The sequence below is a fragment of the Lissotriton helveticus genome, chromosome 5_1 (assembly GCF_964261635.1).
Source record: "Lissotriton helveticus chromosome 5_1, aLisHel1.1, whole genome shotgun sequence".
NCBI lineage: Eukaryota > Metazoa > Chordata > Amphibia > Caudata > Salamandridae > Lissotriton > Lissotriton helveticus.
Genome location: NC_136065.1, coordinates 169673928 through 169686310, shown reverse-complemented (window position 1 = coordinate 169686310; position 12383 = coordinate 169673928). Strand labels below are relative to the sequence as shown.

At 43.6% G+C, this 12383-nt stretch overlaps 1 protein-coding gene across 2 annotated transcripts in view; it reads left to right on the top strand.

The window, feature by feature from the left end:
* Positions 1-12383, top strand: part of RABGAP1 (RAB GTPase activating protein 1) — an 855191-nt gene that overhangs the window by 563773 nt on the left and 279035 nt on the right. For both annotated transcript variants that reach the window (XM_078641966.1, XM_078641967.1), the window contains 2 exons: positions 4582-4707; positions 8324-8467. In XM_078641966.1, coding sequence (XP_078498092.1) covers positions 4582-4707; positions 8324-8467 — 270 coding nt within the window. The remainder of the gene's footprint in view (positions 1-4581; positions 4708-8323; positions 8468-12383) is intronic.

The window sequence follows — 12383 nt, the reverse complement described above, 5'->3', positions numbered from 1 at the left end:
CCCTATCTGGTGAAAGTGCTAGAAGCACATGTGGCAAAATGCTTGTCCAGCTTCATGGAACTGTCTGGCTATTTATATTCTCATCAGGCGGGCTTCCGCCCTGCCCACTCAACAGAATCCGTGATACTGCCAGTTATGGATGACCTACATAAGAAGGCAGATGAAGACATTCCACAGGCCCTGGTACTATTAGATCTGTCAGCCGTGTTTGACACGGTCGACCATAGTATACTGGAAGACCACGTCAGACAGGTCGGCATCCAGAACCCAGCCTTTCGATGGATCAGTTCCTTTCTTAAAGTCGCACTCAATCAGTGCGCCTGGCCACATTTACAGCCCCCAAGCTAACTACAACATGTGGGGTCCCACAGGGTTCCTCGCTTTCCCATTTATTCAATCTCTACCTCCTCCTTCTGATTCAAGCACTGAAGAAAATGAACGTGATGACTTTCAACTACGCCGACGATCTTCAGTTAACTTGCACTATTGATAATTCACCTAAGTCAGTGGTTGAATTCCAGACTACCATGCTCTTTATCCGTCAATGGATGGATCAACACCATCTAAAGCTCAACCCTAGTAAGAGAGAATTACTACTCACAGGCAAAAGCAAGACCTTCTGGGTCCCACAGTACTGGCTTACTGATCTTGACTCCCCACCAGTACCATCTACCTCGGTAAAAAGCCTCGGGGTTATTATAGATAGTGACTGATCATTAAAAGCCCAAGTAAGTTCAGTGGTCTCCAAATGCTTCCATCGGTTATGAAGGATTAGGAAAATCAGCCGCATGCTCACTCATGCAGCACTAGTAAAGGTTTGCCTCAGGTGCTTCAATTGGTTGCCCTTTGAAGCACAAATTCAATTAAGGATTGCTGTTCTTACTCACAAAGCCCTTCACCTTAACACTCCAACGAACCTTGCAAAAAAAATTAACCTATCCTGTGGCGTAAGCGACTCAAGAAGTGGCTTTACCCTCCTCCTGAAACCACTCGTCCTTTAGAAAAAGAGCTGCCCCTAAGATTTGGAACTCTCTCCCACCGGAAGTTCGCAGAATCTCCTCACTGACGGCGTTCAAAGTGGAAGTCAAAAGATGCCTAATGAATAAATTCATACCCTAATAGGGTTAGTCACACAAGCCTGTTGACATTGCTTCCTGCTGTCCTTGTTCTTACTTTTGATACATCTCCTCCCTGTACACTGTGTCCCACCCTTGCTACCCACCTACACTTGTTTTATTGTATTTTGCACGGTATTTTCTTTCTCTCCCTACTCTTATGATATTGTTATAGATATTGTTTTGTCCTTCCTCACATCATATTGTAAAGCGCTCTGTTATCCCCCGGGATCTTGTTCGCGCAATAAAAAACTTTATAAATAAATAAACAATGGCTTTGGTATTATCACACTTGGATTATGCGAACTCAATCTACCTAGGACTGCCACTCTTCCTCACTAAAAGGCTTCAAATGGTCCAGAATCAGGTGGCCAGGCTGATCCATCAACAACCTAGATGGCAATCTGCCAGACTCTGCTGAAGAAACTGCACTGGCTTACAATATCTCAAAGGACAGAATTCAGGACAGGATGTTTGGTCCTCAAATCATTACACGGCAAGAGCCCTAAATGTATCAATACCCTTTTAACTAGGTACATACCTTCCCGCAATCTTCGTTCAATGCATCTCTAGCTACTGACCACTCCTACCTGTAAACGGAAACGAGAAGGTGGACGGCGGTTTGCATACTTGGCCACTAGACTTTAGAATTCATTCCCTCTAAAGATCCGATCCTGCACAGACCTACTTAATTTCAGGAAGTTGCTTAAAACGCGGCTGTTCATAAAAGCGCACATATAAATCTCCCTTTTGTTCTCGGCATGTTCCAAGCAGCGCCATGAAACCCCTGGCTGTACGAACACTTTATAAGGAACTTATAACATAACATAACAACTGATTCGATTTACCTTGAACTAGTTGCCAAGGATGTGCTATGCAGACCTCCTGATAATCTATCTGTAAACAACGGTCTGCTCGTACGAACGGTGTACTTCCTCTCGCCGTCTGGGGCAGGTTCTGTACCCATCCTCCAGATCCTCCATCTTGGTTCATGTTGATTGAACAGGCACATCTGAGCTCTTTCCATGTAGTCAGTAGTGGTGGACACAATTCTGTCAGCATGTGTCCCCTCCATGAACCCTTTCTGAAAAATAGGAGGAGGGTGGGCGCGCCTTGCCTCACACCCCAGCACTCACTTTGCCCTGATGCATCATGGTAAAGACAGTGCATGATAACACTTACTTTGCTGTCAGGCTTTAGTTTTTTACCCTTGGTGATGCAGCTGGTGCTGTGTATCTCTAGACACGTGTTTCAGGATAGTTGTCCTAGTAGTTCAGTAGAGAGCAACACATTCTTTTTGGGGTGCTGGAAATGCTGCCCAAAGTCTTCTCAGGTCTCTGTACCACTCGCTGGGCGCAGGTGCATCAACCAGAGCTCGTCAGGTCATTAGCTCAAGGGTGCTTTCAAACAGGAGAAGGGTGAGCGCTCACTGCCTCACATCCCAGCACTCAGTTTGCCCGATGCATAGTAAGTGCAGTGTATGATAATACTTACTTAGGGTTCACTTTTGCTCTCTACTGATGAAGGGCTAAACCCAGAAACACTTGTCTAGATAGAACAGCACTGCCTGCACCAACTTTGGTGAAGAACTACAGCAACTTTGAAAGCAAGCGTCCTTCATTTACCAGAATGCAATGGGATGAGGCAGTGTTCTCCCTCCCCTCTTGTGTTTAAAAGGCTCCCTTGAGCCTGCGAGCTCTCCTTGGATGCACCTGTGTGCCTGTGAAGTGGTACTGTGAACTGTTTAGACTTGGGCACCATTTCAGCAACCCCTGAGTACTTTTCTCTGCTCTATACTACTTTTGCTCTCTACTGATGATGGGTTAAAACCAGAAACACGTGTCTAGAGATAACAGCTCTACCTGCACCAACTTTGGTGAAGAACTACAGCAACTTTGAAAGTAAGCGTACTTCATTTACCAGAATGCAATGGGGAAAACTGTGCTGGGATGAGACAGTGTGCTCCCTCCGCCCTTGCCTTTCTGAAAAATAGTGGACCGTTTTGTTTCCTGGTGCCCGGAGGAGAGCATTGAGCTGATGAAGGCAAATCTTTGTTTTGTGCTTTGTACTTTCATGAACCCAGCAAGGCTATGCAGTGGGAACAGTTAAGAACTATGTTGCAGCCTTCTTTGCCTTTATTTATTTACCTGGCCAACCATCTCAGCTTAAGTCCCCACTAGTTGTGAGTTTTGTTTTAAGTGGCTGGCATACATGTTCCCTTCATCCCCATTTATTATACCTCAGTTGGACCTTAACTTGAGCCTGAGCATTGAGCATAACTTCTATTTGCGGCTTTTCACATTTTAAAATGGTGTTTCTTAGTAGCCGTCACATCATCTCAGCACATCAGGTAGTTATAAGCGGGTCAGGTTCCTTTTATTCTCCTTCCCAAACAAATTGGTTCTGAGAACCAAAAAAGAGGAGAGGCTACATAGTCTGGACCCTCTGGATCCTCTTAGGATGGTCTGCTAGAGTGTTAGAGTGTTGATAGGACCAAGAAATTTCGATCTCATGATCAGCTCTTTGTGAGATATGAAGTGCAAGGCAGTCCAAAAGAGTATCCAGAGCCGCTATGCTGTTGCTAAAGGCGACCCCCTAGAAGGTATTGAGCTCACTCTACCAAAAGCGACTTTTTGGGGGCATTGTCCAGGGTGATGCCCGTTCCCAGATATATGCTGTATGACATAGTGGGCATAACTTCACACATTTGCAAAATCACTTGGATTCTGAAGTAAGAAGGAATTGCCATTTTGCTCTTTCTGTGCTCCAGGACATTATGGTTGATCACTCATTCAGACCCACCACTTGCGAGGGTCATTGTTGTAGTATCTATTCAACAGAAGGCATCAGTATCTATAACAAGTTACTTTCCTTGGGTAACAGTCTTTATGGGGGATACTATATTTAAAGATTAATCAGCAATCATACCCACCTCCCAATTTTGAGAACTGTACTAGTCCCTGTCTTTAAGGGCTCGGAAAAAAATGGACGAGGAACACAAGTCAGAGTGTTGGGGTAGTGCTATATTTCTGTGGCTATGTCATGTCTGGCGTGATACCTGACACAAAGATGAAGCTAAGTGCCAGGTACGAGTGCAGGAGAGCTATTGCAAAGTTTCCTGAGCTGGTCTGGCGAATGGGGGTATTCAGCAGATGAGGAATCTGCATGTAAATAGAATATCCACCAGAAAGATCATTACCGAAGGTAAGTCACGTAGTCATTCATGATAGATTCCTAGTCTCCTTCGCATATTGTCATTACTTTTTTTAAACGTGGATTGCATTTGTTAACAATAACAGCACATTGGCTGTTTCGTAGAACAGTGAACTAAATAAAACTGTTTGCCATACCAGTGCCTTTTTATGCATGTGTGCATATGTCGTTGATTTAGATGAGTCAAGGTAAAGGAAGCACGGATGAGACTTGTTTTAACAACTGTTGCTCGTTGTATTTACATTTTTGACAGATGCCTGAAGAACAGGCTTTTAGTGTTCTGGTGAAAATCATGTTTGATTATGGACTACGGGAACTTTTCAAACAAAACTTTGAAGATTTGCACTGCAAGTTTTATCAGCTGGAGCGCCTTATGCAGGTATGGGTCTGTAGGACACTTAACTGAATCTAAAGTATTATCCCCCATCACTGGAGAAATCTATTGAGCTGCTTGTTATTTAACTAAACCCTTTATGTAATGTAAATTGAACGTACTTTTGCACATTTCATTACTCTAAAGATGTCGTTTTTTTAAAAGTAAAAACTTGAAATAATATGCATGTGTATTTCTGTAAGCATTTTCTTAATTAAAGTGGAACATTTGTGATTACATTTCTGAATTAGGTCACCATTTTTCGAAGTAAGGGCTAACAGTTAGGAAGGTGCTGCTTTGTTTATAGCTGATGCATTACTAGCCTGCACAAGTGAGGCACATTCTGCTTTAGTAATACTTGACCTGCTAAGTCATGCCTTTATCAAAGAAGTCATCACACTTTTTGTGTGTGTATCAAATAACAATGAGTGTCAGTTCACCCAAATGCCAGGGTTGGCAGACGTGACATCAGACACCCTTTGACCATTGAAGACATCAGAGGAAGTGCCATCAGAAAAAACTTTCCGCTAAAAACATTTCTATTCCCGAAGATATGATCCTTTTCTTCGGCCCCCTTCTGTTCCTTTCTCCCCAGCTTCCCCAGTCCTTGTTCCAAAAAGCGCGGGGACACACTGTTTTCTAGTGTAACCAGGCGCTATATAAAAGGCTTTTATTATTATTATTATTATATGACCGTGAAACTTCCTTGGAAGTGATATCACCTGACACCATACCTCGGTGAGATCACAACAATTGACATTCCTGGAGTACCATAATTGCATGATTATTATAGCACAACAGTGATAAATGTCTATGGTAGATACATCCTATGTTAGGGAGCTGATGTGATATGCTGGGGCAAAATTACTTGCTTCTCTTTGTAGCACATGAAAAAGTGTGTGTATACATGAAGAAGATCTAGTGCCACAGTACTGCATGGGATCCTAAATTATTTTGACCACACACAGTCATGATTTAGGAGCCCCACCCTCCACCAACTCAATGAGAAATGTATTGAAAAATCAAAGGGAAAAGGGAGATTTCAAAAACAATAGTAGTTCCACATGTATTAGTTGATATAGACCATATATTAAATATGAGCTTTGCTATTGACTTAAATTATTTGGTACAGTTAATACTTTCACAGTAATACCACATGGCAATAACTTGTAACAAAGTTTTAGGTATTGTTATTGATTCAGAAGAGTATAAAGTTGTAGTCCTAGTGGAGGGTAAAGAAATTAAACATTGCTCATCAAGCCTCTGTTTACTGGCTGTTCTTGCAGTATCAGCTGATGATCTTTGAAAATGGGATGTAAGACTTGTCCTAAATTAAGCGTACAAAGTGAGTGAGCCCAACATCGTCTAAGGGGAGTCTGGAAGAATGGCAGGGTCTCTTCCAGAAAATTACGAAAAAAGTATGGTCAAATGCTGCATTTTTATACACAATTGTCACATAAATTTGCTGAAAAGCTATACACTTTTAAATATTCAACTCCTTTCTGGGTGATCCTAGCCAGTGAAACCCGACGTCCCAGGTAATTGATCCCCGCTTTTGTTTTTTCAAAATGTGCTGTGTTCCCCATTTCCAACAAGAAAATCCAAAAGAAAGCAGGGCACCATGAATGCACATGCATTGTACGTGTATGGGCACACCTCACAGAAGGAATAAAACTAACAGTTATGCACTGCCACAAACCGTTCCCAACACTGAACATCAGTATTAACAGGACTGCCATAAGTGCACAGAAAATCATTCAAACTGCGATAACCCCCCCCCCCCCCCCCCTCCCTCCCCCCCCCCTCCAACTGAGTTCATCTGATGACTGCATCAGTGAGTACAAAAGGTTGTGAGGTGGGCGGCAGGCCAGCCTGCCACATAATACAGTGAGAATGGTGTTGGGATGGGGGAGAAGATCTCATCAGCCAGTATCCACTGCTTGAAACCAGTAGTCATGTGGCTATGAATCAAAACAAATATCCAAGGAACCACATGCCCACTTTCAGTTGGGACACTTCATTCTCTCTAGGGGAAGACTCCATCAATGAGGAGCTGCAGAGGTCAAGGACAAACAGGTCGCCCTCCACTCAACGTAGCGCCAAGATGCTCCTTCCGGAGCGACAGTTCGCGCTTTATAAATACCAAATACAAATACAAACGTACACTATGAATACAAAGACCTGTTCATATAAGTGGAGGAGGGGGTTCCATCACTCTTTTTCCCATAAACACTCCTCACTTTCACCAGAGGTAGTGTCCTCCCACTGCCTACATTTTCCTTAAAAAGAGTTACTCTCATTGTGACGAAGTGGAGAGCTGGTTCGAGTGACTTTGGCTCCCACATGTCACATGAACACCAGTGTCCATGATTGGTGACTGATGACGCTGGTGTTCCCCCCCCCCCCCCCCCCCCCTCGCTGGTGTTCGCTACAAACCCATCGCTGGTGATCGCTCCCCTGTCTCGCTGGTATTCCCTCCCCCATCGCTGCCGGTCACCCCCCCCCCATTGCTGCTGTTCGCACCCCCCCATTGCTGCTGTTCGCACCCCCCCATTGCTGCCATTCGCTCCCCCATGCCCATCGCTGCCGTTCGCTCCCCCATCGCTGCCGTTCGCTCCCCCATCGCTGCCGTTCGCTCCCCCATCGCTGCCGTTCGCTCCCCCATCGCTGCCGTTCGCTCCCCCATCGCTGCCGTTCGCTCCCCCATCGCTGCAGTTCGCACCCCCCATCGCTGCTATTTGCTCCCCCAACCCTTGCTGCAGTTCCTCCCTCCTGCAATTTTTCCCAGTACAATAGCCAACTTTCAAATATTCCATTTCCAATGACCCACCTACCATTCTGCATTACCTTCCACCTAACATAATAGAATTAGGATTCATACAATTCCATCTCCATGAAATGAGTGGATTAATATTATAGTATGTCACACATTTCCCACATTGTACCTAAAAAATAGACATATTGTCTGCAAATTCAAGACCACTTTAGGGAAATAAAATACATTTACGACATCATAGCGGACTTTTCAAGCATTCCATGTTACGCTTTCTGCCCATCTGCTCACGCCAACTTCTGTTACATCGTTTACAGCGTCTGGGATGCAGTTTGTTGCATCGAAAAATTATATGTAAATGCAAGTAGGTGTTTTATTTTCCATGTTAAAATACGTGCATACATCTGGTACATATTTCAGGGCCCTACTTCATCCTTGTAACATTTTACCCACTAAAAATACCATCAAAGAATAAAAATGTCTGTGTACAATATCTGTTTGTTGTTAATATCAAATTTGAAATTTAAGTTGACATATTTTAGCATGCTTCTGTAAATGCTTGCCAGTGACTTGTCGAAGTTGCATTGATATTTTCATTTGACGTGTCAAACGATGTGTTGGCATGTCATTGGTTTTAGTAGCTTCTAGTCCCAGATCTGTACTTTTAAGAATTCAAAAATTATACTGCTTGGAGCAGAAATTGTTAGATATTGAATCTGGGAGTGAAAATTTCGGTTTTGTTTAGTCAGTATAATATAACCTACATTATTTTTGTGAATATCTATTGTTTTCACCTAATAAAATGTAAGATGAAAAGTTTTAATTGCAATCATTGCTTTTTTAATTTAGGAGTACATCCCTGATTTGTATAACCATTTCTTGGAAATCAGCCTCGAAGCACACATGTATGCCTCCCAGTGGTTTCTTACTTTGTTTACTGCAAAGTTTCCTCTCTACATGGTCTTCCACATCATTGATTTGCTTCTTTGCGAGGTTAGTGCACTATTGAATCTAAAAAAAAATTTCTTCACTTCTACTCTTCTATCTGTAGCCATTTCCCAACATTTCAGTGTAGTATTTATGTTAAATACTTTTTCTCATGCATAGATGAGGTATACAAAACACTTGATAGCTCAGTCCCATTGTTTTGTGTTTTTAAAGATGTTACGCGAAAATGTTTTCCTTAATTTTATTCGTGAGAGCGACTTCCTCATCAAAAAATGTTGGCAAAAACTTGTAAGGGTAGGAGCAGTGAGCCACGAGTCTGATATGTTAGCTAAAAAGGGGAGTCACCTGGATGAGGTTATTACGCTGATCATGAATAAAGGCAATTTGTGACTTTTTAAAGAATTTAAGATGTATTTGATTTGTTACATAGATTGCCTCATAGTAAATCACTCACTGAAATAGTATGCCACAAGTCAAAATAATTTGTAAGTTTTGTAATGAACAGAATATGATTTTGCAGGTAGCAGTTTATCCCAGTTTCACAATGCTTTTAGGTCTCACTGATCAATGCTATGGTGTCTGGTGCTGTACCTTTGATCCTAGGATTGCAAGGCTAAGAGCTGCTAGACTCTTGTTGTTCTGGAGCTGGGCATGGTTGGGCTGGCTAATTATGCAGAAACATTCAATATATTTGATACCTTCTCCCTTTCAAAAACTTCTTCATCCTCCTCTTGCAGCTTGTTGAAGCAGTTTGTTTGAGACATTGTGCCACAGCATGCCTCGCCATGGATTACAGGTGTATGTGGAGCTGGGACCTGCCACCTCCTTGAGATTGATTAATTGGGAATGTCTAGTGGCGCAGAGAACCCCGGCTTAACCATTAAGCTCTTTCTGTAGTTTGGTTTAACGGATAACCTGTGGATCTTTGTGCCTTCACGGCATCCCAAGTAATCAAACTCTGCCTCCGGCGTGCAGTCTTCATTATTCCTTGAGTCCAGGTGCTGCCATGCCACACACAGTGATATTAGTCCATTGCCACAAATGATTATTGGACCTTTCAAACTAATTCAAAAGGAATGCTTCCTCTGACAAGACCTCAGTCTAGGGAAATATAGACAAGGCATCAGTCTAGGGACATATACACTATTGATCGTAGCCTATAATTCAGTGTGTGTATGCATATGTAAGGCTTCTACAACTAGTAGCTCGGGAGCTACTGGTAGCTCTTGAGCTACAGGGAAGTAGTTCTACAGTGTGCTGCCCAGCCTGCTAAATTAGAATACATTGCACGGTTGATTTAATATATGTATTGCCAAAATGTAAAAGGGTGTATTCAAGATAAAATTGTGTGTATTTTCAGAACTCCTACACTGATGTTTGGAGAAAAAGGGATTTAAATAAAATATTTAAAGCCAATATTTGAGTGATAAAGGATACTATATTACAAATATTACCTTCTGCCAGGGACATTGGAGCTATGGTTGTAATTAATGAACTTGCATATTATCCATGTACACGCGTTCCAAATTGAAAAATGATTTTTACGTTCGTGCTGGTAACCCTAATTGCTGCATTGAGGTGATCATTGCTGGTAGTCTAGTAAATAAATAAAGTCATCGTCCAGGAGGGCAAGAACGTAGCAAATACTTGCCTCAAGTCAGCTCTCGACGCAGCAGACACTGCCAGCAGGCAAATGTACACGGGTACAATCCTGAGAAGGCATGCCTGGCTCAGAATATCATGTTTCAAGCAGGCCAACAGACCATTCACGGGAGACGCACTCTTCGGCAAAGAGGTCGATGAGAGTCTGCAACAGATGAAAAAAAATAATGAAATGGTAAGGGCGATGGGAGCACTACAGCAGAGAAGTTGGTTTAAAATAGGTGGTTTCAATAGCAAGAAATCCACTGGAAGAGGCGCATTAGGCTAGGGGCAACAAATGACACAACAGTCACAAATTCCAGGTGAAGCACAACAAACATGGCAGCAGTCAAGCTACCATGGTTGGCAGCAACAGCAAAAGCAGCCCTTTCGAGCAAGAGGCTCCTGCCCACTTGACCACTTGACAGAGCATGAGATACCCATCCCCCCCCCCCCCGAGGCCAGATATAGTCTCACCAGGGTCAGTCCTGGGGTGCTCTGACCTCAGACCTGTCAACCCCTGACCCACTGGTCCTTCCACTGGGGACTGCCTCCCCCCCCCCCTTCACCCTTTTTTCTGGACTCATGCACCCTCCCCACTGGAGCGGTCCTGCCAGACACCAGAACTGGTGGGATGCTTGTTACAGCAGCCCCCTCAGTCCACCTGACATTTTGGGATCCCCCTAAGGAAATGGCCTCCCGGTACAGACTAGGCCCTCCTTCTGGTGTTCACTTATGGAACTAACCAAGCCCTGGGACTGGGTTTCGGGCACCTTGGGACACAGCCCACTCCCACTCCTTCTCCTCTGAGACAGGACTTGGGACACTATGCCCCTCCCACTACACTGGGAGATATCTGGGCAACCACAAACCTCCCCTACCTCACTTGGGTGGGGAAAACCTGAGCCACCCCCTTCAGGATCACTCCCAAAAGTTTCTTCAAACCCTCTGGAATCCACCAAAATGTCTGCCCCCTGCGCAAGCTCCCCGGAACCAGAGAACTCGTACTCCACCTAGTGTTTGCATAGCTCTGGAAAACTGGGACTTAAAATATGCTCTCCAGCAATTGAATCACACGGCCCCCCCACAGTTGTTAACCAAGCTACCCTTTGCCCCACCATCCAGTGCCTCACACAAGTACCCCACACCACTCTCCTGAGATTGGCAAGACAGTGTCTGACTGTCTGTCACTCGACCCACACTCAAACGCGCATAAATGTGAGACCTATTGCATTGCAAATGCTTGTTTTAAAAGCAATTGCTGTAGTGTGTATTCTGGGAAGGGCTCCAGCATCCAGCTGCACTCCCTCTCACCTCTGCGACTGAGTCAATATAACGAAGAACCCCAAAAAACAAAGTGTTCACCGACTAATAAACTTGCAGTTCACTGTGATGTTTTTTACTTCCTACTAAGGGCAGGAAAGTGGCTCTGTGCATTACACTTTAGGAAAATACATTAAACATTATCCGGTGAACTCACAGCAGCTTTCGCCACCATGAAGTCCTGATTTCAGAAAATGTGCCTCGTTGCTGGCTATGGCAGTTTGAAAAAGACTGCAGGAAGGCCACAGTCCTCAAACGTCTTACTTTCAGAACATCTTTCAACGGAATGTGGCGCTATACTCTTAAAGCTACTAAACAAACACATGAAATTTAAAGTTCAACTAATGTTCAAAGGAAAAGAAAAATCACTAATCTACCAATTATTAAACTATTATCTATTAGACTATAATCTTTCATTCCAGAATAGCTGCTAGCCGAAAATCGCTTCAATGCCTAGTCAGGGTTAGTAAGCACTATATAAATACAATTAGCATCTTTTTACTTCTTTACTGTAAATGAGTGTAAATGGGAGTCTGCACTGTGGTGATGCTAAAAATCAAAGGTAAATTCCCAATCAGGGACGCACAGACATCCTCAAAAACAGCTCCTCCAACGGTGTGGAGGAATAGAGGTTGGGAAACTCATAGAAATAAATAGAAGGCGCCAAACTTGAGTTATCTACAAAAAGACAGGAGAAATCCAGACTTGTTTGAATTGAGTTGTCCTACACTTCGTCCATGAAATAGTGCATACAAAGTCAGTTTTCAGGCCGGGGCTCTGAGGGCCAGACTGAAAAGCAGCCCTGACAGTCTCTATCCACACCTCTCTTGTTTTCTCTGCTCTTTTTTCCCTTTCTGAATGCGTTATTTCTCTCCTCTTTTGAAGCCTCCGAGTTAGTGTCTGCTTCAGTGAGCGGCCCTAGGTTGTTAAACTGGCCTTCAGCACACTGGGGAAATGCCCGTTGGAATAAAGGGCCCGCCTTCCTTTCAAATATCGA